This window comes from Somniosus microcephalus, chromosome 14 (assembly GCF_052327205.1).
Source record: "Somniosus microcephalus isolate GS21.2 chromosome 14, FLI_Smic_1.0, whole genome shotgun sequence".
Classification (NCBI taxonomy): Eukaryota; Metazoa; Chordata; class Chondrichthyes; order Squaliformes; family Somniosidae; genus Somniosus; species Somniosus microcephalus.
In genome coordinates this window covers 85,994,536-86,021,033 of record NC_141000.1, presented here as the reverse complement: position 1 = coordinate 86,021,033, position 26,498 = coordinate 85,994,536, and the positions used below count along the sequence as shown (strand labels likewise).

Below are 26,498 nucleotides of genomic sequence, written 5' to 3'. Positions count from 1 at the left end.
GGGCTCTAACATTTTTAAATAACTTGTTTTTCATGGATTTGCTAAGTCTGCAAGGGATACTTCTTTACTGGATCCTCATAGGGAAGCTAATTAACAAATAATGAAACTTAATAGTAGCAGGTTTTACATTCCACTGATGCTTTCTTCCAGTTTTTGAAGGAGGTTGTTTGCATCTTATGTTCAGCTACATCTGCTCAACCAGGCCACTGCTCATCGGTGAGCTTTGGAATCCAAAGGCTGTTATCTCCTTGTACTGCTGGTACCAGTATGATAGCATTTTTGCTTGTTGTTTATCCTTATGTGGCACAATGTCAAATTTTTTGTCTTAAAATACTCCTGTGCCAGCGCCTTGGGATGTTTTACTTGGTTAAAGGCACTATATAAATACAAGTTGTTGTTGTTGTTATGAGCTGTGGTCTGTATTGCCCTTTCAAGGTTAGTCTCTGAGCTTGGATAATTCATCCTCTTTGGTTATTATCTACTATTCTGAGTACTTTTAATGTTTTCCAAATTGATTTGGCTATTATTTGTACTTCTACTGGCTTATAATTCCTCTCCCCATTTTTTTTCTCCTTCTCTCTTTGGCAGGATCAGCTGCCCTTACTTACCACATCAAATGACTATTCATATGTAGGGTACATAAGGAAGTGGCCCTAGAAATAGTAGATGCATTGCTGGTCATCTTCCAAAATTCTATAGACTCTGGAACAGTTCCCATGGATTGGAGGGTCGCTAATGTAACCCCACTATTTAAAAAAGGTGGTAGAGAGAAAATGGGGAATTATAGACCGGTAAGCCTGACATCAGTAGTGGGAAAAATGCTAGAGTCCATTATAAAAGATGTAATAGCAGAGCACTTGGAAAACAGTGACAGAATCGGACAAAGTCAACATGGATTTACAAAAGGTAAATCATGCTTGTGAAGGGTTGGGATTTGAACCAGTTGAATGTTGCAGTCAAGCGACACAGCATGACAACCTAGTTTCGGTTGAAACTAGTTGAAGCCACAAATGGAACAGATGGTCAGAAACTGAACTACAGAAGTGATTAAGCATGTGGAGATATGAGAAGCTGCAATAACAAGGTTAACATTTGCAGAACAATCGGGTTACGAAGTAACAACTGTCACGCGGATGTATGTAAGGTATATTTGATTAACCTTTGAGCCATGTCCAATCACGAGTCACTGACTCAGATCGGCCGAAGCCACGATGAAGCAAGAATGGACCCTGCGGTCCAGATAACTGGACAAACTTAGATAAAAGACAGAACTGAAAGAAGGGGCTTAGCTAACGATGTAAAGTTATAATTAGGTTGTTTTTGAAGTAATATAATTGGGGGGGGAGCGGCTGTTGCCACGGAGCCGGATTGGCCAAGGAATAAGTAATGCAATAACGGCTATCGGTGTGCTCCAGTCTTGTACTGTATATAAGCTTGTGAATTTTGTTCATCGGAGAGAAGGTGCTCGCACAGACCGCGGGGTCTGAGACGCTTCTCCCAGAGCTCTGTTTTCAATAAACTGCACCTTTTACTTTACCACAGATTAGATGTGAATTTATTTTCACCCAACACTTGACTAATCTACTGGAATTTTTTGAGGATGTAACTGGTAGAATAGATAAGGGAGAACCAGTGGATGTGGTGTATTTGGACTTTCAGAAGGCTCTCGATAAGGTCCGCATAAGAGATTAGCGTGCAAAGTTAAAGCACATGGGATTGGGGGTAAGGTACTGACTTGGATAGAGAACTGGTTGGCAGACAGGAAGCAAAGAGTTGGAATAAACGGGTCTTTTTCTGAATGGCAGGCAATGACTCGTGGGGTACCGCAGGGATCGGTGCTAGGACCCCAGCTATTCACAATATATATTAGTGATCTAGACGAGGGAACTAGATGTAATATCTCCAAGTTTGCAGACGACACAAAGCTGGGTGGGCGTGTGTGCTGTGAGGAGGATGCAGAGAAACTCCAGTATGATTTGGACAGGTTGGGTGATTGGGCAGATGCAGTATAATGTGGATAAATGCGAGGTTATCCACTTTGGTGGCAAAAACAGGAAGGCAGATTATTATCTGAATGGCAATAGATTAGGAAAAGAGGAAGTGCAATGAGACCTGGGTGTCCTTGTGCACCAGTTGCTGAAGGTAAGTATGCAGGTGCAGCAGGCGGTTAAGAAAGCAAATGGTATGTTGGCCTTCATAGCGAGAGGATTCGAGTACAGGAGCAAGGATGTCTTGCTGCAGTTGTACAGGGCCTTGGTGAGACCACACCTTGAGTATTGTGTGCAGTTTTGGTTGCCTTATCTGAGGAAGGATGTTCTTGCCATGAAGGGAGTGCAGCGAAGATTCACCAGACTGATACCTGGGATGGCAGGAATGACATATGAAGAGAGATTGGGTCGACTGGGCTTATATTCGCTAGAGTTTAGAAGAATGAGAGGGGATCTCATTGAAACTTATAAAATTCTAACAGGACTAGACAGACTAGATGCAGGAAGGATGTTCCCAATGGCGGGGGAGTCCAGAACCAGGGGTCACAGTCTAAGGATAAGGGGTAAGGCATTTAGGACTGAGATGAGGAGGAATTTCTTCACCCAGAGAGTGGTAAACCTGTGGAATTCTCTACCACAGAAGGCAGTTGAGGCCAATTCATTAAATATATTCAAGAAGGAGTTAGATATATTTCTTAAGGCTGAAGGGATCAAGGGATATGGGGAGAAAGCAGGGACAGGGTACTGAGTTTGGATGATCAGCCATGATCTCATTAAATGGCGGAGCAGGCTCGAAGGGCCGAATGACCTGCTCCTGCTCCTATCTTCTATGTTTCTATGTGGGCTTGGACTGTTGACCTCAGCAGGCTGTTCGTGGAGGTGTCATAGCCAACCCAGTGTACACGTGCACTTTGTCTAGCAGCAGATACTGAATAGCAATCGGGAGGAGTGCAAACCCTTTCTCATTTCCCCCCTCCTTAGCATTGGATAACTGAGCCGCTTCAATTGCTGCCCTGACTTGGGACATACTAGGAATTAAGCCGGAGACCATTTTGTCTTAATGCTTTAGTTATACGATGTCTTTACCATGCAAACCAGGAAGCTCCCAGACTTGATTCCCAGTCTTTCGTGGGTTATTTGATCTCGATCAGTGTAGTGGCAGAGAGCTACAACTGGCCTCAGCTGTCAGCATATGCATAGACCCCTTCACAAAAAAAAGTTGTTAATAATTGAAGAACATAAAGTAACAGAATCACTGTTATCCCTTAAAAGTTACCGCTCGTTAGATTAAAGAGACATTAATCCCCTCTGTACTGTACTTGAGTCTATATTAAAGCAGAAGGAAAAACTGGGGAAAGTGCAGGCTGGTGAATTTAGCCAGTGCAATTAAGATGGGTGATGAGATTAGGATTGGTAGGGAGCCTGCAGGAGAGGTTGCATGGACTTTGTATGCATCTAAGCAACGAATCGAGGGTGTGACCTATCCTCAAATGATTTTATGCCAGTATTCATTTAGGTTGGATTTTGAGAGACCAATGTCTGTTTCACTTGGAACAATGTCTGTTTCACCTGCTTCCAGAGTCTATACGACTTTAATCTGGCTCCTTTATTCCAAAGGTAGTCATAGACCCAATTTTTGTAATGCATTCCTGTGATGAAATATTCTATTCATCACTCATCAGTATTTCTCTGCCTGTGACTGTGGTTGGTTTCAGTTTCATTTCTATTGTATTGTACTGTGTGTAGGGCTCCGCCCATACCTGGCTCCTATGTAAGCTGGCCCAGCCTGCAGCACATCCAGTACGACAGACCTCTGGATGGAAGATGGAAGATACATTCTCCTCTGTGTGTTACCTTCTAAGTCAATAAAAGCCTTGTTTTGTTTCGCTAACATCGAGTCTCGGATTTATTGAGGCACATCAATTCCCAAATAGCAAATAGAGAATAGTTTTCAATAAGAAAATATTAAAAATGCAGTGCTCATGTTCGTTGTGAATTCCAATATATTGGTAAATCTCAAAAGTCTAAAATGTTATCAAAGGCATGCCCCCTGAATATAAATTGTGTGCCTTTAACATTTGTGCTTCCCCTTCAGGCTTTTACGTACTCCCCATCCCAGCTCCTCCCCCACCCCTCCTTCCAATATGGGTGAAGGAATGTTGGCTGTATCTACAGATTAAGTTACACCTGTATAACTAGTTTTCACACATAATCGGGCTGAGTTGTCAGCTTTTTCAATTTGAAGTTGTTGGTCACCTTCTGCTAATTTTCTGCATTGGAATATATGCAAATCCCGTGATTGTCCTCTTTTCTCTTCACCCCCACCCCCAAACTTTCCTCCTATAATCAGGTTGGATTGTGTAACTTCTCCACAGCTGCTATCAAAGCTGCTATTTTACTGCTTTTATACTGGATGTGTTTTTAATTCAGATTCTGGGAGAATGGTGTTAACGAGCCAGCTTCCAGGGTTACTCGACCAAATTTGGCTCTTATCTTCAACTGGCTTTATGACTCTGCCACTGGGACAAGGCAATCCACACATTTTAGAAGAATCTAGAGAAGAGATAGCAAAGGCACTATTTCACCTATTTAATAATTAATTAGAAAAAGGTATAGTGCCAGAGGACTGGCAGATAGTTATACCTATATTTAATAAGGGAGATAGAACATGCCTAGAAACTATGGACCAGTCAGCTTAATATCAGTGGTAGGAAATATAATGGAATCCCTACAAATGGGGAAAGTAGAAAAAGATCTAGAAACCAAAAATATAATAATGAATGGTCAACATGGATTTCAAAAGGGAAAGTCTTGCTTGACCAACCTCATTGAATTCTTTGAAGAGGTAACAGATAGTAGACAAGGGTAATGCAGTAGATGTAATTTATCTAGATTTCCAAAATGCCTTCGCTAAGGTGCCACATAATAGACTAATGAATAAGGTCAGAGCATGCAGTGTCCGAGAACAAGTAGCAGAATGGATAGCAAGCTGGCTGCAAGACAGAAAGCAGAGAGTAGGGGTAAAGGGTAGCTATTCAGAGTGGCAGAAGGTGGAAAGTGGGGTCCCACAAGGATCAGTGCTGGGACCACTGTTGTTCACAATTTATAAGAACAATTTGACTTTGGAATCAAAAATACAATTTCTAAATTTGCAGATGACACCAAATTGGGGGTGGGGGGATGGTCAATACAGAGGAGGACTACAATAAATTACAAGAAGACATTAATTAATTTGTAGAATGGGCATATAATTGGCAAATGAATTTCAATACAGATAAGTGAGGTATTACATTTTGGTAAGAAAAATAAGAGGTCACATTAATTGAAAAATAAGAATCTAAATGGGGTAGAAGAGCAAAGGGATCTCGGAGTACAAATACATAAATCACTAAGCAGCGACGTAGGTTAATAAGGTCATTAAAAAAAAAACAAGCCCTAGGGTTTATTTCTAGAAGGATAGAATTGAAAAGTAGAGAAGTTATGCTAAACTTGTATCGAACCTTAGTTAGACCACACTTGGAGTAGTACCTGTACTGCACTGTGTGCAGTTCTGGTTGCCATATTGTAAAAAGAATATAGAGGCACTGGAGAGGGTGCAATAAAGGTTTACAAGGATGATACCAGAAATGCGAGGTTATACCTATCAGGAAAGGATGAACAGGCTGGGTCTCTTTTCTCTTGAAAAGAGAAGGTTGAAGGGTGACCTAATAGAGGTCTTTGAGATTATGAAAGGCTTTGATAGAGTAGACAGAGTGTTTCCACTTGTGGGAAGAGCAAAAGTAGAGGCCATCAATATAAGATAGTCACCAAGAAATCAAATGGGGAATTCAGAAGGAACTTCTTTACCCAGAGAATGGTGAGAATGTGGAACTCGCTACCACAGGGAGTGGTTGAGGTGAATAGTATAGATGCATTTAAGGGGAGGCTAGATAAGCACATGAGGGAGAAGGGAATAGAGGATTTGCTGATAGAGTTAGATGAGGATGAATGGGAGGAGGCTGGAGTGGAGCATAAACATCGGCATGGACTGGTTGGGCTGAATCACCTGTTTCTGTGGTGTATATGCTACTTAAAGTTTAAATGCTGGGAGCTGACTCTCTGATACCAGCCTCCCAGAATCCAAACTAAATTAACGCTAGTAGAAAAGTGGACATAAAAAGGCAGGGCCCTGCATTGCTTCTAGCAGCTCAACAAAGCTCAATCTTGGAAAGGCAACTTAAGTTTGAGCGTGGGATTAAAGCTCATGAGCTCCTGAATGCTAACCCAGCACTCTACTACTACAGTTTCTTAAACCCGATTTTCTGTTTGACCTGGTTATGACTGTGCATAGCAAGCACATATACTATGGTTCTCCTGCCTTTCAGAAGTTGATCCTCACCTAAAGTTATTTGAAATCTAACTTGTGCAACCCAATATATTTGGGCTGATTTATTATTTACTGAGACACTATCAATTTAAACAGGACATACTTGGGAGATCAGTTTCATGCTGTTACTACTGGAACATATGCCAATAAAACCATATGGCAAACTAGGAACAAATCCCCTATTCACAGGTAGTATTCCCATGGGCTAGTAAAATATATATGTGTTACAACTATGGAGCTACCTTGTGAAGAATCAGCAATAGAAACTGGGTAACTTTACTCCCCCGTATTATGCCACCAGGTCTCCATAGAACCATCACAATAGATTGCAAGGACTTCACTGAATAACAAAGAGATGTCAAAGGATGGAGCTGCACTTCACACTTTCATATCGGAACAATCCATTTCCCTTTCAACACATTCCTTTTGTACCTAGGAGTGCTGTTCTAATGTCCTTCCTAGTTTGCTGACCGATCAGGAAGTTGTTTTAAGACTGCAACACTTTAGCTGTGAAGTTATGCAGTATCGCCCAAGTACTTTTTATCTGCTTTTATACTGCATGTGTTACGGATACCTAATTTACCAGATGTTTCTGGCCACCAACTTTGAGTGAATTGTGGCAAGTTTACCTTTGGATTGTACCTACCTATGCGAGACTGGTGTGACAAACTGGTGTCACAGGCATGGGTCACTGGTAATAAAAAAACAACTTTTAAAGCTGCAGTATTCCTTTATAATGGGAAGTGTCTCAAATCTGCTATTCAATCTCCATTTTGTCAAGTTATTCAATATTGGACAATTGTTCTATGCAGCCCATCAAGCTTATTTCCTCCAGTAGGCCATTGCTGTAATCTGACCCCATCCATTCTTAATGTAACTTATCCAACATCAATTTTTTGTTTTTCTGGTCACAAGTGGGGCCATGCACAGACCACTGATTTTACAGGTTTACTTCCATTGGGTCCAAAGCCCTTTCCTTTACTCTCTTCCTTCCTCCCACCCACCCTACTCCTCTGGTTCCTTCTCCTTCGACCAGCACTCCATGTTCCACCCCTCTGGCCTCTTCTTTAAAATCCTCATTCTCTCACATCCTGCCAGCCCTGCCTCGTGTTTCTTACTAAGATATCTGTTGTGTTTGTACCGCTATACACAACTACATAAAATAATAAAGCAGCAGAGACTGAGAGTAACTTCAAGTGATCTTTACTGGGTAACTGGGACTTCGGCACTGACTATACAAATCGATACGCGTCTGTTATATACGCTCGCAACTAAGGATGTACATCCGCAAGACAAAGTAGTCCCTTCAATGTTGTATACATTACACATGAGACTGTACAGGTACAGATGCATCAGGTGAGCTATCAGCACAGGTAGAGCTCTCAGCTGTGGATGAGGCTGATGCTGATGAATCAGGAGTGTCTGTTTCCATGTCAGGTGAGTCTGGGCGAGGTATAGGGGTGTTTTCCACCTCAACATCCAGAATTTGGTCCACATGACGTCTCAAAACGTTCTCTTCCCACATCCACAGTATACATCAGTGGTCCCTCTCTTGTGGATATTGTCCCTGGTTGCCACTTTTCCATCCGGAAATCACCAGCAAGAACTGACTGTCCCACACTGAAGCTTCTTGTTGGCTTAGCATTCAAATGTTTGAACTGTTTGTTCTCTACATCATGACGTACATTTGGTTTAAGAAGGTCCATGCGAGATCTCAGGTTCCTGTTCAGAAACATCATCGCTGGAGTCTGATTAGTGGCTGCGTGTACTGCGTTCAGATAAGCAAAGAGGAAATTGTCTATCTTGTGTTGCAGTGGTAGACTCTCGCTGTACATTGCTTTGATGGCCTTCTTGAAAGTCTGTACGAATCTTTCTGCCAAGCCATTTGTAGCTGGATGGTACGGGGCAGATGTGTAGTGCTTGATTCCATTTTTCCTCATGAAACCTTGGAATTCGTCAGAGACAAATTGTCGTCCATTGTCTGTGCAGATTTGTTCTGGTAGACCATTTCTAGCGAACATGGTCCTCAGAACTGAAATGGTCTTTTTAGATGTGGTTAATTTCATTTTAATGACCTCAGGCCATTTGGAATGTGCATCGACTGCAATCAAGAACATGGAGTCCATGAACGGGCCAGCAAAGTCGATGTGCACACGTTGCCATGGTGATGAGGGCCATTCCCATGGATGGAGAGGGGCTTGTGGTGGTGCGTTCTGGACCTTTTGACATCCTGAGCAGCTCTTTGTCAGGTCCTCGATCTGTTTGTCAATTCCCGGCCACCACACGTATCCACAGGCAAGTCTTTTCATCTTTACCGTACCTAAGTGGCCTTCATGCAGTTCATCTAGCACTCGGTTACGAAGCTTGGGAGGAATCACAACTCTTGAGCTGCACATCAGTGTTCTCTGACACACTGATAACTGCTCCCTCCTAGCTGAGAATGCTGGAAACAATGAGTCACCATGCGCTGGCCATCCCTTCACAGTGATGTCATAAACTTTTGACAATGTAGGGTCATTGCGTGTTTCTCTTTCAATGAGGGAGTTTGTCACTGGTAGCTGCTCAACTATTGTGTGAAATACCTCTGCTGAGTCAACTGTTGTAGTTCTCTCGGAGGTCGGCAGTGGTAAACGTGACAAACCATCGGCGTTGCCATGTTGCTTGGTCCCCTTGTATTCAATGTCATACAGGTGAGCCCCTAGGAAGAGTGACCATCGCTGTAGCCGTTGTGCCGTCATCACTGGAACGCCCTTCCTTGGGTTGAAGATTGAAACGAGAGGCTGGTGGTCAGTTAACAGTGTAAACTGTTGACCATACAAGTAGTGGTTGAATTTCTTGACTCCCCACACAAGGCTGAGGGCCTCTCGGTCAATCTGTGCATAATTGCATTCAGCTGTAGTCAATGATCTTGAGGCAAAGGCTATTGGTCTTTCTGAGCCGTCTGGGAACTTATGTGACAACACGGCACCAATGCCATGGGGTGAAGCATCACATGCCAGTCGAATAGGTAAGGATGGGTCAAAGTGAGCTAGCACCTCTTCTGAAGTAATGAGTCTTTTACTCTCTTGAAAAGCTTGTTCACAGCTGTCGCTCCACTTCCATTGTGACCCTGTCTGTAGCAGTGCATTTAGTGGATGTAACACTGTGGATAGGTTGGGCAAGAACTTGTGATAGTAGTTCACCAGTCCAAGATATGATCTCAACTGAGACACATTTTCAGGTGTTGGTGCATTAATCACAGCTTCAATCTTGTCTGGAGACTTGTGTAAACCGTCCTTGTCAATCACATGTCCACAGTATGAGATTTCCTTTTTGAAAAACTTACACTTGTCTCGGTTCGCTCGGAGCCCATACTCCCATAACCTGATGAGCACCTGTTCGAGGTTGGAAAGGTGGTCGTTGTCATTCTTGCCAGTAATGATGATGTCATCAAGATAACACTGAGTACCTGGGATCCCCTGCAGGACTTGGTCCATTGCCCTTTGCCAGATTGCAGGAGCTGATGCTATTCCGAATACCAGCCGATTGTACTGGTAAAGGCCTTTGTGCGTATTTATTGTCAGGTATTTCTTTGATGCATCATCAATTTCCATTTGGAGATAGGCCTGGGCCAAGTCAATCTTTGTGAAGCATTCCCCTCTTGACAGGGAAGCAAAGATGTCCTCAATGCGAGGCAATGGGTACTGTACTGTGTGGAGGACTGGGTTAACAGTCACTTTAAAGTCTCCGCAGATGCGCACTTTTCTTGGCTTTCCTGGTTTTGTGCTGGAGGTTTCCTTCATCACTGGAACTATAGGTGTGGCCCATTCACTCCAATCCACCTTGGACAGGACCCCTAACTGCTCCAAGTTCTCCAGCTCTGCTTCTACTGAAGGGCGAATTGCATAAGGCACTGGTCTGGCCTTGTGGAACTTTGGATTTGCGTTCTCCTCAATCTTAATTTTTGCTTTCATGCCCTTAAGTGTTCCTATTCTCTTCTTGAACACTTCCTGAGAGTCAGAGAGTATTTGTGACAGTCTCTCAGGAGTGGCGTTGCTGTCCTCCTTTGCTGACACAAACAGTGCTTGGATGGTGTGCCAATCCAATTGTATTTTCCTGAGCCATTCGCGTCCCAGCAATGGTGGTCCTCCATTTTCCACTACATAGAGGTTCAGTTGTGGTATTTTTTTTTCTTTGTATGTCACTGTCACTTTTATTTTACCTTTGGGACACACTCTTTGTCCTGTGTATGTCTTTAACAGTACTTTAGTTGGCCTTAGCGGTATGTGTGAAAACAGTCATTTGTAGTCATGTACAGAGATCACTGTTAAAGCTGAGCCTGTGTCCAACTCTATTTTCAGCCTAACTCCTGCCACTTCTGGAGTAACCCATATTATTCTGTGATCCCCTGTCTCTTTCACACTGTGTAGTTTTAGACAAGCCAGGTCCTCTTCCTCTGAGTCTGTGTCACTTTTTTCTTTATCTGAACTGTCTCCAGTCACGTGGTGTACCTTGTATCTATCTTTGAAAGGTTTCTTGTTTTCAGTCACTTGATGTACCTTTTTGTTACTCTGTATTGTATCAGTTTTTGGCTTCTTATTTGCTTTGCAGACTCTTTCAATGTGCCCTCGTCTACCACATTGTCTGCAGTCTTTGGCCTAGAAATTCATTAAGGCGCTGCCAGCTTTGCGCCCAGTTAACGCCTAAAGGGTGATTTTGCGCCAAAAATGAGTTTGCGCAGATATTCAGCGCAGCGGTATTGGCGGCGGTAGCCGTTAGCGCTGCGCCGGCACCGATGACGTCATCGGTGTGCGCAGTGCCCCGGTTCCGCCCCGTAACCGCGCCGATCCCCATATTTAGTTGCGGCCGCCTCCTCCGAAGCGGCCGCAAACAGCGACCAGAAAATGGGGCCGTCCTGCTGCCTTAGTGGGGCGCTTTAAAGCGGAAGGTGCGGCCGGCCGCTTTTGCGGCGGCCGCCTGCCCGCACCTCCTTCCCCGGCCTCCTCCACCACCCCCCCCCCCCTGCGGCATTGCCGGCTGCTTTCCGCGAGCCCGGCACTTCTCCGTGGTGCCGGGCTCATTTGCCGGCACTATCCAGCGGCGATCTCCCTGTTGCAGGCAGCTCCCCCTTAAGAGAAGGAGGAGGCCTGCAGTACCGCAGCCTGCCGCTGCGCAGCGCCTGGCGCAGCGGCGCCAAGAGCGCTGATATTCAGTGTCAGCGCACCAAGTGGAGGTGGGCACACCCTGGTATAGCGCCCGCTTCCGAATTGGGGCGCTAACAATGAATATCTGACGATCGCTATAGGCTTCCTGCCCAGCGCTAACTTTTGGGCGCTAGGCAGCTGGCGGGGCCATAGTGAATTTCTAGGCCTTTGTCTTTAAACCAACAGTCATTGTGGTCATGTGACATTTTGCCACAGCGATAGCACTTCTTTTCTTGTTTCAGTGACATTTTATTAGTTGAATATTCCAGGGATTTTTGTTGAATTTCTAAAGCGCCATGTGCTGCTGCTTCCATTGATATTGCAATACTTAGAGCCTTCTCCAATGTGAGGTCTTTTTCAGACAGGAGCTTCTTTTGTGTGCTTTCACTTTGCATGCCACACACAAATCTGTCCCTCAATGTGTCTGATAAGCCCACTCCAAATTGGCAATGTTCTGATAATTTGCGCAACTTTGCCAAATATTCAGAAATGCTTTCATTTTTGCTCTGGTTCCGTTTATGGAATTTAAATCTTTCGGCTATGAGCAGTGGTTTGGGGCTTAAATGGTCTTGGAGTGTGTCCACTATTTGTTTGAATGTTTTGTTTGCTGGCTTTTCAGGGGTTAATAAGCTACGTAGCAGCCCATATGTCTTTGCACCCATAACACTCAGCAAAACAGTGGCTTTCTTTTCTACCTCCACTCCGTTACCCTCACAGTACAACTCCACTCTTTCAATGTAAGTTGCCCAGTCTTCAATGCTGCTATCAAATGCTGCAATAGTGCCAATCATCGCCATTTTTTTTTCCAAACCCGTTTTTCTTTCTTTACTAGTTAGCTAGCGTCATGCAAGTCCTGTGCACTTTTCACTTGACTTACGTATCCCCTGCCTAGCTTAGCAAGCGTGCTCCGTTTTCTCTACCTTCTCGCTCCTTTCTTCCAAATTTCGGTGTCCTCTGGATGCGATGCCAGAATAGGAAGACGTAGGTTCATAATTCTCAGCGCCAATTTGTTGTGTTTGTACCGCTATACACAACTACATAAAATAATAAAGCAGCAGAGACTGAGAGTAACTTCAAGTGATCTTTACTGGGTAACTGGAACTTCGGCACTGACTATACAAATCGATACGCGTCTGTTATATACGCTCGCAACTAAGGATGTACATCCGCAAGACAAAGTAGTCCCTTCAATGTTGTATACATTACAATATCCTTCCTCCTTTCCTCCCTCAGCCTCTGCACTGAGTGACTCCTCATTGATTTTCAATCTCCATATAAATTCACCTTGCCCTCCTCTGATTTCACTGCCATCCATATAAACTCTCCTTCCTTAAGTCAGTGGTAGCGCACTTGCCTCTGAGTCAGAAGGTTTTGGATTCAAGTCCCATTCCAGAGACTTGCGCATAATCTAGCCTGACACTTTAGCGCAGTAATGTCGGAGGTGTCATCTTTTGGATGAGATGTTAAACCTAGGCCCTCGCGGGTAGATGTAAAAGCTCCCATGACACTATTCAAAGAACAGCAGGGGAGTTCTGCTAGTGTCCTGGCCAATATTTATCCCTCAACCAACATCACTAAAACAGATTATCTGGTCATTACCTCATTGCTGTTTGTGGAATCTTGCCGTGTTCAAATTGGTTACCATGTTTCCCTGCATTACAACAGTGGCTACACATCAAAAGTACTTCATTGACTGTAAAGCACTTTAGGACATCCTGATGTCATGAAAGGTGCTATACAAATGCAAGTTTGTTCTTTCTTGCCTATATTCACAGCCACCCCCTTGATCTTGCTATCTTGTGACCCATGGTCTTGATCACAAACAGACAAGACAGTCTCCAACCCCTGGAAAACTTCCCTAAGTCATTTACAATTGCACTTCCAAACTCTCAACTATCTAGCCTTTGCCACCACCTATGCCATGATATTTCTGCAATCTGCTCAACAACTACTGCTCCTCCAACTTTGCCCCCAGTAAAACCCTTACTCTCTCCTACCCTGGCTGTTCCCCCATCTTTGCTCCCTCAAGTCCAAGGGGTGCAGACTTGAGTTTATCTGGTGCATAACTGGTTTTAGCCATCCATCTCCAGATCTGGCTGGATCACATCAAGCACTAACAGACTTCACTCTGCCAAAACTGATAATTACTCCAGGATTGTCTTGGAGAGCATAGATAACCCCCAGCTGCTTTTCTCCACTTCCAACTATCATTTTTTATTCATTCATGGGATGTGGGCGTCGCTGGCAAGGCCAGTATTTATTGCCCATGCCTAATTGCCCTTGAGAAGGTGGTGGTGAGCCACCTTCTTGAACCGCTGCAGTCCATGAGGTGAAAGTACTCCCACAAGTGCTGTTAGGGAGGAAGTTCCAGGATTTTGACCCAGCGACGATGAAGGAATGGCGATATATTTCCAAGTCAGGATGGTGTGACTTGGAGGGGAAATTTGAGGTGGTGGTGTTCCCATACACTTGCTGCCCTTGTCCTTCTAGGTGGTAGAGGTCATGGGATATCTCCTGAAACCCTATCCCTATCGCCTTTACCCTCGTCTCCAACAATTGCAAGGAGCTCATGGACTTTTGTCATTAAGATTGAGACCATCTGTTCTGCTGTTCCCTCTGCCTTACCCTTGAACTCGTGTCGTTCTCTAACTTCTCCCTTATTTCCTCTTGTGCTCTCTCTGAGCTCCTGTTGTCCATGAGACCCACCTCCTGCTTACAACTAAACTGTTGGCCACCTAACTTTCCTTCCTAGTCCACATGCTAGCTGATACTGTAAATATTTCCCTCTCCTTGGCTACTATCTCCCTCCCTTCCACAACCACTGTCATTGCCAACCTCTTCATAAATAAATCACCCTAAACCCCTCTGTCCTTGTAAACTACCATCACAAAGACTGCCTACTTCCACCTCAATAACATTCTGTGCTCCTGTCGCTGAAACACTCATCCATGACTTTGTCACCTCCAAACTCGACTATTCAATTGCTCTCTGCCCAGCCTCCCATCCTCCACCCTCCATCAGATTTATCTCGTCTAATACTCTGCTCCTTGTACCCTATCCTGTACTAAGTTCCACACACCCATCGCCCCTATGCTTGTTGACCTACATCGGCTCCCAGTCCCAACACCTCCAATTAAGTTCTCATCCTTGTGTTTAAATTCATTCATGACTTTGGCCTGCCCTACGTTTCTAACCTCCTGCCTGTCACCCTCTGAGAACTCTTTGTTCCTCTGACCCTGGCCTCTTTTGCATCCACCACTCCCTTTGACTCACCATTGGCATCCATGCCTTTAGCCAACTAAGCACTATGCTCTGAAATTCTCTCCCTAAACCTCCCAGTCCTCTTTTTTAAGATCCTCCTTAAAACCCACCTCATTGATCAAGCTTTTAGTCACCCTTCCTAATATCTCTTTCTTTAGTTAGGTGCCCATTTCTGCCTGATACTACGAAGTGCCTTGGGAGGATGGGCAAGTTCAGGGCAGGAAGCTCACTGCCAAACCAAAATAGCCTTTTCACATTTGCTTCAATGTAATTAAACTTTATGGCCTAGAAATTCAGTGCCCTTAGCACCAATTTTGCGGCGCTAGAGGGCCTAGCGCTGCAATTGGCGCCGGTTCCTAAATTGCCTGGGGCCCTTCCGCGGCGGTAGACCGGTAGCGCTGCGCCGGCACCGATGACGTCATCGGTGTGCGCAGCGTCCCGGTTGCCGTGGTAACCCGGCCCCAAGCCGAAATTCAGTTGCGCCCGCCTCGCCCGTGGCAGGCGCAACTAAGACTCTGGCAACAGAGTCTTCCCCCAGTGTGCGCCGGCGCATAAAGGTGGAGCGGCGGCCGGCCGCGTTCCCGGCGGCCGCCTGCCCGCACCTCCCTTCCCGGACTCCTGCATTCCCCCCCCGCGGCCCTGATCAGTGTCTCATGCGAGCCCGGCACTTCCCCGAGGTGCCGGGCTCAGATGTCGGGTCAATCCGCCGGACAGTTGTCGGCTGCAGGCAGCTCCTCCTTAACAGGAGGAGGAGGCCTGCAGTTCCCCCGCCTGCCGCACCGCATCGGGTGCCGCAGCGGGGGATTAGCGCCGGGAAACCCAAGTTCATGCCCGTTTTGAGGCGCTAAAGGAGGGTTTTAGCGCCCGCCGCCGTCTGGGCCCGGCGCACCCGAATTTTCGTCGGGCGCTGCCGCATTACCGCTGGCGCAAACTTTCTGGCGCTACAGCCCTGGGAAGACCAGAACCCAATTTCTAGGCCTATAAAACCAATTTATTTCTTGCAAGCTTTTGCTGGTTTAGGTCAAACTAATCAGTTCAATATCCTATAAAATTGTAATGTGGATCCACGGTATTCTGATAGCATAATTTAATAGTAAGATGATAAATGGGGTGGGCCGTGGCTCAGAGCATTTGCGACCCAATATATGGTACTACTGGGCAGTGAGATGCAGATTCACTGTCTCCCCACCCCCTCCCCCGCCCCCCCACCCCCACCCCGGCCGGAATTGCTGCTACTTGCATTGAGGAAACAAAAGTCAAGGCGGTATCATAGGGCTGATGGCAGCTGACACAGTTGGCAAAGAACTGCAATAAGGTTATTGCCCACTGTTTATTGCCCACTGTTTATTGCCCACTGTTGCAACTATCAGAGGTGTGGTCTTTTGAAACCAGACAAGAAAAAAAAGTAACATTTGCACGTATTTTCAAAAAAAGATAGAAGATAAATGGAGTTGGCCTGATTTTTTTTCCATTAAGTTCAAAATTGATGACTATTACATGGTAGTCTTGATACAAATTGATATTCAATATCTTAGCTGAACGTAATAAAATTAAAACATTTTCTAAATATCTTTTTCAACACTTCCAACATGCAAACATTGATAATGTCAGAAAATGGTCAATGGTGGCACAACCCTGATACAATGACACAGTTGGCGTATTTTTTGTTTAAGTAGGACAGCTGCAGCAGCAGTTTGTTCCTTACACTGGATATGGTAGCTTTCAGTGTTATTTTTCAGACCACTGCAGAAGCAGAACCTACACTCAAAAACGTGCGTAGCGCCCAAAACTAAATCTAGAATAAACACATCTCTGGGTAATTTGTGTTCCTAATGCACTTCCAATTCAGATAAAACCATCTGATCTGTCCTGGCCAAGTGTTGCTAGACTTTCCTGAATTTAGTGATAGCATCTGACTATTATTTACTTTACTATTATAACTGAACTGAGTAGTACTCTTCTTCCCTCACATGGTTGAATGGCACATTTGAGTGTTGGTAGAACAGGGATGCAAGCAAATGTGTGTACACAGGCTGGTGATGTGAGCATTTTAGTCAAACCTTTCTCAGACATACAAAGCAGCACAGAAACTAGCAAAATCTAAACACCTATAAAGAACGTGTTTACGATTTTGCTACAAACACTGAACAAAGCAAATCCTCCCGAATACTCCAGGACCTTCCTGGAAAGCCAAGGTAACCCATCCCGTGCCCTCACCTCTGACAACAAGTGCATCTACAGAAGTAACAGTTACTGCCAGTAATTCCAATGAAATGCACAACCCAAATACTGTACCAAATTTTATATATGATGGATTACTATCTCTGTATATCTTTTTGAGATTAATATGTTGACATTTTTGTTACTGGCTTTTCATTTTCATGTTCATTCAAAAATATAAACATTTTTATATGTTGACTGTGTGTGGGGGCAATATTATATACTAGCTCTTATTTTCATGGGGTAATATTTTTTGTTATTGGCTCTTTGTGTGACAGTCATTTTTATAAACTTTAAATGTTTGTAATTTTAATTAAATATTGGTTTTTTATTTCTTTATGTAGTAGTATTTTTATATACTCTATCTTTGTGGAAGGTAATATTGTTAGGTAGATGTTTCTGGGAGGTGATATTTACTGTATTTTAGGGTGTAGATGTGTATGTGGGAGTGAAATGTTTGGGTGTGATACAATTTTCCCCCTAATTTTCTTTTGGGCGCACGGTCCCTTTAACGGGCTGTGCGGCCCATTCAAAATTCTGTGCACGCACGAAATGTCCCATTGAAAAGCCGATAATCGGCCTGCGCGGGACCTCTGGCCACCCAGCTTAGCAGGAACCTTGGTGTGATATTTACTGTATTATTTTGTAGAGAACATATTTGTTTGTATGTGAGGGAGAAAATCCAGAAAGGAAAGATTGTGGGAATGTCCCATTAGGAGCGGGGGGCGGGGGGGGGGGGGGAAGTGGGAATCAGGAAACATTCAGAGACAGAGGAGGGCGATGGGGGACTTGAGCAAATGAGCATTAGGGTTGGCAGCTGGAGAGAGAATGGGTCAGAGAGGAGGATCTAGATCAGCCAAATTTAGGATGAGCAGAATTCAATGAAGAGATTGTGGGTCTGCTGGCAAGGAGGGTAAAGCATTCAGGGGTGTTGGGCAGATGGGGATCATATATGGGTTTGCTGCCATGATGGTCAGGGAGTGACAGAGGTAATGGGGTGGAGTGCAGAATATGATGTGATGGTATGCCGCAAAGGGAATGTCATCCAATCGATTCTGTGCTGGGAGGGGCTGGTGGCAATGGAAAATTGTAGGGGAGGCAATGGCAGTGAGGCATTAACAGGCAAGCACAAGGGAACCAGAAGGCATGCGTAGAGCGAGAGATACTGGAACTATGAAGTAACGAGGGGGAAATGGGGTTATGGAGTACAATGCAGATACAAGGGGCAAGTAAGGATGCAGGATACAAGAGTACTTTCAAATGGTCAAGGGCACATTTTGATCAGGTAAGCAACAGAATTCATGTGCCCTAACTACATCCTTCCCCCCCCCAGTGACCCAAAACCTCCCTCAAGCTGCAGACAGATCCCTCCCCAACCCAGCACTCTAAATCCATCCACAGCCCTGCTTGCAGGCACCGCACCATACCACTCATCTTCTATTCCTGTTAATATTTCCATTTTTTTCCCCTAAGGCCCACTCCTCAAGTTTCTCTCCAAATCCAGCTCCTGTTTTTATTCTGTACTGTTATTTTAGTATTGCTCCCATTTATTTCCATTTTTAAATGTACTTCTGCTGTTTCCTTTTGACTCCTATTTCCAATCTTTTTTTAAAACTACAGTTCTGCGCTGTTCATTTTTTTGAATTAGTTTCCCAATCACTTTTTAGATTTGCCCCAAATGTGTTTGTTTAAGTACAGCACTACTTTTTGCTTTTAAATCCTGCTCCCACTATTTCTTTCTTTTAGTTTTGCTCACATTCTGTTTTTTTTAACTCCTGCTCCCAGTTCTTGTATTTCACAGACCCACTGCTGGATACCATTTAAAAATACTTTTCATAGGAGACCTACTACGAGCAGTAGCTGGAATTCAGATGATTATACACTCCAAGCTTCTCATAGTTGAATTTTAAACGCATCTGAATTCAAAGTCTGGTTTCAAAGGAGAGTTGTAAATCCAAATTCACTTTTGTCTAATAAAGCCCTGAATTTGGCTTTGAATTGACCTTTCTGTAGTGTATGTACTTTGCAGAAGGAACTATATTCTGCAGCCCCTGTATACTGTAGTACCAGTAGTGACCACCCCATATATAAGCCTGTGTAGTAACTTTTGCATAGTAGTTCCAGTTTGTCTCCACTCAGTAAAGACCTGTTATAACCAACTCCTGCAGTCCGTGTCTCAATTACACACGGACATAATACTGGCGACGAGCAGATCCGAACTTACCTACAGTCTGCACCACCTCATGGGGATCCATCCCTGAAGCGAAGTTGTCAGAGGTCGAGGCCAGAAGGAAGAAAGAAAAAATAAAAATAAAAATAAAACAAACAGAAGAAACGGGCGTCGACCGTGGGCAACCGCCTCTGATTCATCAGAGTTGAAGATTTGCAGGAGAGGCTGTTGAGAGCGGGGCTTGGTTATCCTGTCGATGGTGTTCCAGCTAATCGGGCTGGTGGCAGGTAGTACACTGATCCTTCCTGGGCTGCGGCGGGCTAGAGCTCGATCGGGTGGCTATTCAACGGGGCCAAGCAGCGTTGTCGGGAAGAGGGGAGAGAGAGAGAGGGTGGAGCACACAGGGCGCGGCTGGTGCTACGAAGCCGGGCAGTGTACAGACCCGAGAAGAGGGAGGAAAGTGCCCCGCAGGGTTGCTCCGACGACGGGGGGAAATAAAAGAATTTAGAAGCGCAGAAAGCCGCGAGGAGCTGCAGTTTGCCACGGGAACCGCGGAGAGCGGCATTAGCAGCAGCGGGGGGGAAGTGCGCGAAGACCATAGGGCGTCGCCATCAAGGCATAAAACGCCAGCAACAGCGCTGGCAGCAGCGGGGAAGACGGAAAGCGCGGGAGGCACCATTTTGTTAAATCGGGGAAGAAGGCAAAGCGCGGGAGGCGCCATCTTAGATTTCCAAGATGCCGAAGACTGGCAACATCACTGCCTTCGATAATGCAATAGAAGACTGGACCACGTATGTGGAAAGAGTTGAGGTATATTGCGAGGCAAACGAAGTAGCCGATGAGAAAAAGGCATCGGTACTACTAAACTTAATGGGCGCAAGAACGTACGGCCTATTGCGGAACCTGATTAGTCCAGCCAAACCGAGGGCGAAGAGTTTTAACGAAATTGTTGATACCCTACAGGAACACCTAAATCCTACACCGCTGCTGATAGCAGAAAGATTTAAATTCCACAGGAGAAATCAGCATAAAAATGAGAGCAATGCTGATTACCTTACGGAACTACGCAAGCTATCAAAGCACTGCCAGTTCGGAGCAGGACTGACAGATACCCTACGGGACAAATTTGTCTCTGGACTCCTGAGTGAAGGAACCCAGAAGAGGTTACCCTCAGAGAAAGAGCTGACGCTAGATAAGGCTTTCAGCGTGGCAGTATCGTACGAAGCAGCAGCAAGGGGAGCTGCGGAAATACAGCAAAAGCCACAGGAATAGGGCACCCACGAAATGACACGGGGATTTGAAAAATGTTATCGCTGTGGCAGAACAACCCATGACCAGAAGGACTGCTGGTCCAAGGACAAAATATGCATGCAATGCGGAAAGATGGGACACATTGCACGGGTTTGCAGATCTGGGAAGAAGACTAACGACAACAAAAAGGCTACTAAGGAACAGTACAGGACAGTACAAAAGACGACGGACAGTAGTTCCGAAGACCAGATGAGCGATAGTGAATCCGGGAACAAGAGACTAAGCTGTCTCAAACTTCACAACGTAATCGCAAAAGAGGATCACCAAACCATTTGGGTCACCCTCACGATAGCAGGGTCCCAAGTCAAAATGGAATTGGATACAGGATCAGCCCTGACTGTCATGAATCGACGAGACTACAAGCGGCTATTCTCACACATACTCTTGAAAGAGACATCCATTGTCTTGAAGACGTATACGGGGCAAACAGTATACCCCAGAGGGAGAATAAGGGTGCCTGTCGAATACAACGGCAAGGAAATACAGAAATTGTATCTGTACATACTGCAAGATGGTGGACCACCGTTATTGGGACGTGAATGGATCAGAAAGATAAGTTTAGACTGGCACTCCATTCAGGCACTGACGGTAGCTGGTAAAAAGGATGACGACGTCACACCTGGACGATTGTCAAAAATCTTAGCTAACGCCAAAGAGGTATTTCAACAAGAACTGGGAACTCTTAAAGGTGTAACCGCCTCGATAAAAATAGAAGAGAATGCAATTCCCAAGTTTTTCAAAGCAAGACCGGTACCATATGCAATTCGCCCAGCCGTCGAGGCAGAGCTGGAGAATCTGGAGAATGCAGGCGTGTTATCTAAGGTAGACTGGAGTGAGTGGGCGACACCCATCATTCCTGTCATGAAGAAAACGTTAAACAAAACGTCTGAGGAGCCAAGGAAGTTTCGCATCTGTGGGGACTTCAAGGTGACGGTGAACCCAGTCCTTCACACAGTACAATACCCTCTCCTGAGGATAGAAGATATTTTCGCCTCACTATCTGGAGGGAAGCGTTTTACAAAAATTGACCTAGCACAAGCATATTTGCAGATGGAGGTTGAAGAATCCTGTAGGAAGTATCTCACGATAAACACTCACAAAGGTCTTTACCAGTATAATCGACTGGTATTCGGAGTAGCATCAGCTCCGGTGATATGGCAAAGAGCGATGGAACAAGTCCTGCAAGGGATTCCGGGGACTCAGTGTTACTTGGACGACTTCCTAGTGACAGGTGAAGATGACCGTGAACACCTTGCCAACCTAGAGCAGGTGCTCACTAGACTAAGAGAACATGGGCTACGAGCCAATCGCCCCAAGTGCGAGTTTTTTAAGAAACAGATATCGTATTGTGGCCACGTGATTGATGAAGAGGGGTTACATAAGTCCCCTGACAAAATTGAAGCGGTAGTTAAGGCTCCAGCGCCTGAAAATGTGTCGCAACTGAGGTCATTCCTCGGATTGATGAATTACTACCATAAGTTTTTGCCGAATTTGTCCACAATTCTGCATCCACTGAACGCCCTACTATGAACGGGAGTAGCATGGAAATGGAGCGATGAATGTAAGCGGGCCTTTCAGAAGAGTAAGGACCTAATCACTTCAAGAGAAGTATTGGCTCACTACAACCCATCACTACTGATAAGACTGGCGTGTGATGCGTCTCCCTACGGTGTTGGGGCGGTACTGTCACATAAATTCCTTGATGGTTCAGAGAGGCCGATAGCTTTTGCGTCACGCTCGTTAACTTCAGCCGAGCGTAACTACGCCCAGATTGACAGAGAGGCCCTCAGCCTGGTGTGGGGGGTGAAGAAGTTCAATCACTACCTGCACGGTCAGAAATTTACTCTACTAACTGATAATGACAGCACAACGGCTACAGAGGTGGTCCCTTTTCCTAGGGGCACACCAATATGACATCGAGTACAAAGGAACTAAACAGCATGGGAATGCTGATGGATTGTCGCGCCTACCGTTGCCGACGGTGGAAGAAGCACCTGCAGTGGATCCAGTGGAGATATTCCACTCGACCATAGTCGAATGTCTCCCTGTGACGAATGCAAACATAGAAAAGGAAACACAAAATGACCCGACACTCTCCTGGGTCTATGATTTAACGGTGAAGGGATGGCCAGCACATGGCGAACCACTGCTGCCAGCATTCTCGCCGAGAAGAGAACAGCTGTCAGTGTGCAGAGGAACCTTGATGTGTGGATCCAGAGTAGTAATTCCACCCAAATTGAAGGATAGAGTGCTCAATGAGCTTCATGAGGGTCATCTGGGAGGGGTAAAAATGAAGAACTTAGCCAGAGCGTTTGTGTGGTGGCCGGGAATCGATAGAGAAATCGAAGAGATGACCAAGAGCTGTACAGGATGCCAGAAGGTCCAAAACGCCCCACCACAAGCCCCTCTACATCCATGGGAGTGGCCCTCATCTCCATGGCAAAGGGTGCACATTGATTTTGCTGGTTCATTTATGGACTCAATGTTTTTAATTGCGGTGGATGCACATTCAAAGTGGCCAGAGGTAATAAAAATGTCCTCAACCACCACAGAAAAAACTATCACAGTCTTACGAACCATATTCGCCAGAAATGGGCTGCCTGAACAGATTTGCTCCGACAATGGACCACAGTTTGTGTCTGAAGAGTTCCGGAGGTTCTTGAAGAACAATGGTGTTAAGCATTACACATCCGCCCCATATCATCCAGCCACCAATGGATTGGCTGAGAGGTTCGTTCAAACATTCAAGAAGGCTATGAAGGCAATGTGTAATGAAGACATACCCCTACAACACAAGGTGGATAACTTCTTGTTTGCCTACCGGAATGCGACACATGCGGTTACCAACCAAACTCCAGCCATGATGTTCTTCAATCGAAGACTACGATGCCGCTTGGATTTGGTTAAGCCAAACGTCAGAAGAGATGTGGAGAACAGGCAGTTTCAGAATATGAATGAAAGGCCGACCAGGAGTTTTAAGATAGGTCAACCAGTTTTGGCCCGGGACTACCGCACAGAGAAATGGCAGCCAGGAACGATCTGTACACGGCAAGGACCTCTAATGTATACCGTGGACGTTGGAGAGAGCATTGTAAGACGCCATGCTGACCAGATTCTAGAGTCACTGGAAAACGTCAATTCCACACCACGATCTGATACACCCGGTGATGAAACCGAAGTACCAATTGCATCTACCTCAGAATCGGTGATATTGGAAGCAGACGAACCAAACAACGACGTTGATCCCGAATCAACTTTGCCAGAAGAACCTGATACCCCAAAGAGGCGTTATCCAGACAGAATCAGGAAGCCTCCTCAAAGACTGAACTTATAATTGCTTAACTTCAACTAATGTATCTAGCAACTGTAATTGTAAATATGTTATTTAATTATTAATCGAATGTTATGTACTGTTTAGCTAAAAGGGGAGGAATTGTAGTGTATGTACTTTGCAGAAGGAACTATATTCTGCAGCCCCTGTATACTGCAGTACCAGTAGTGACCACCCCTGTATATAAGCCTGTGTAGTAACTTTTGCATAGTAGTTCCAGTTTGTCTCCACTCAGTAAAGACCTGTTATAACCAACTCCTGCAGTCCGTGTCTCAATTACACACGGACATAATACTTTCGATGGCTGGTGAGTAAGCACGCAGTCCAGCATAGGATTTTGCCACATAAACTGGAAGTTACTACATTTTGGTCTGTGTAAAGTTAGCTGATGTTAGCTAGGCCACAGTAAAGACACTACTATAAGACGCATCATCCCTGGTCTAGGGAGGGGAACATTTTTTTATTTTTGATCACTATTCAGTGACCCAGGCTGGAAAGTTTGTGTGGGAGTTTGCGTCAGAACATGATCGGGTTTGGCTGTAATGCTCCCCATGCTCAAATAACCTGACTGCTCACTGATTTGAAGCATTGTTGGTGGCTCTGAAACTGTGCTCCACCAACTATCAGCCTTCAAGAGAGTAGTAGAGAAAGAGAAGAAAATTCTAAAGCAAATAAATATGCCATATCTGAACTTGTTTGTTCAATTTTGTTGTTTTATGCATTCTATCTGGCAGGATGGGTGTAGGCTGCCCTCTTGTGATGAACCTGCAGTACTTCAGCACACCCTGTGGCAAGTAGTGGAAGATGCTGAGCTGAAAACGCTGAGGTGTGTGGCTTGCAATATGGAGACAATGCCGAACTGCAGTGCTCTGTGCAGCTCTGCGGACTGCACCATCGATCCAGCCATGAACACAGAGGATGGGCAGCGACTTCTACAGCAGCTGTGTAATATCCAAGTCGTAAGTGTAAAATATAAATAAGAGCAATGCAAATATTTTGATCATTTTATAAATCATTTCATATTTTTGCCCTAGAGTTTTGCCCCTTCAGTTCTTGAAGGTGCTGACTTGTGCCAGGATATAATGTGGCTGGGATAAAGTTCCACTGGTACCTAAGTGGAGATATCCACTTGTGGACCTAGATCAGAGTGTCTATTGACACCACTGTGTCAGTCAATGAGTTGGAGGTGGAACAGTTTACTTTACAAACAAAGTCTATTTACTCAGCAAACAGAGTCTATTTAAAGAGCGCACCACAACAAGCAGTCTACAGAGTCTATTTAAGAGAGTCACTAGGAACTGTAGCAAACAGAGCTCAGGAACGAAACTACAGCAACATCTCCCGATTAAAAGCAGGGTGATTTTCTCCAGCAAAATGCAGTGAGTGGAGGATAGTTACAAACAAATTATGTGTGTAAAATCAATCTCAGTCATTTACAGCAGTGTGGTCTCCAGGCATGATTGATGGGGTAATTGCCCAATCATCTCCATTCTGGTCAGAAATAGTGGTGTCACTATATGCAGCTGACCTAGATGGCAAGTGCCACCAATCTATTCGAACATGGAGGTCAGCACTGCTGAACCTGATCCTGAACTTCAACTGATGTAACACACGTGTACTTTCCAGCATACAAATCAAGAGTAGAAACAATGGCTGTTTATGTCTTTTTGCCTCCTCCCTAATCCAGGGGCACTGCGGCCAATTAAATTATCCTATTTACTACCCTGGCTAAGATCAGCGGACCTTGAATTTTTTTTAATATGGGTGCCTATCTCTCCTGCAACTCTGTCCAAACCCTCCGGTCAGGTTTCCATCCCTCCCACAGAACCGAAACAGCCCTAACCAAAGTCATGACCAACATCTTTGTGCATTATTCCTCCTGAACCTCTGCAGCCTTCGACATGATCGACTACATCATCCTCCTGTGAAACTGCTCTTGCTTGATTCCATTCCTACCTATCCAATTGCAGCCCAAGCATCTCTGTCAATGGCTTCTCTTCCCACTCCCGCTTCATTACCCCTGTAGTCTCCCAAGGATCCATCCTTGGCTCTCTCCTCTTCTGTAGCAGCATCATGCCTCTTGGCAACCTCATCTACAGACATGGCCAACTTTCACTGGTACACAGATGATGGCCAGCTATATCTCTCCACCATCTCTCTTAATTCGTCCACTGCATCTGTGCTGTCGGACTGCTTGTCCAACTTCCAGTCTTGAATGAGCTGTAACTTACTCCTAAACACTGGGAAGACTGAAGATACCATCTTTGGTCCCTGCCACAAACTCTGTACCCTTGGCACCATCTCCATCCCCTTCCCTGGCTGCTCTCTGGAGTGAACCAGACTGTTTGCAATCTGTTTGACCTGCTGAGTTTCCAATCTCAAACTCTGTTCATCACAAAGACTGCCTACATCTACTTCCATTACATTGCTCACCTCTGTCTCTACTTTAGTCCAACTTCCACTGAAACCCTCGTACATGCCTTTGTAACCTCCAGGCACAAGTACTCCAATGTTCTCCTGGTCGTTCTTCCACCCTCCATATACTTCAGCTTATCAAAAACTTTGCCACCCCTATCATAGTTCCACTCACCCAACACTCCAGTCCTTGTTGACCCCCATCCATCATTTTTCCCACAATTAGTGGTCAAGCCCTCAGATGCCTACAGTC

General features: G+C 45.1%; 1 protein-coding gene across 1 annotated transcript in view; it reads left to right on the top strand.

Annotated features, from left to right (window-relative positions):
- The window catches only part of gpr156 (G protein-coupled receptor 156), a 101,695-nt gene that overhangs the window by 37,695 nt on the left and 37,502 nt on the right, over window positions 1-26,498 (top strand). The window contains exon 2 of the mRNA XM_086006857.1: window positions 24,565-24,789. Coding sequence (XP_085862983.1) covers window positions 24,673-24,789 — 117 coding nt within the window. The 5' untranslated portion in view covers window positions 24,565-24,672. The remainder of the gene's footprint in view (window positions 1-24,564; window positions 24,790-26,498) is intronic.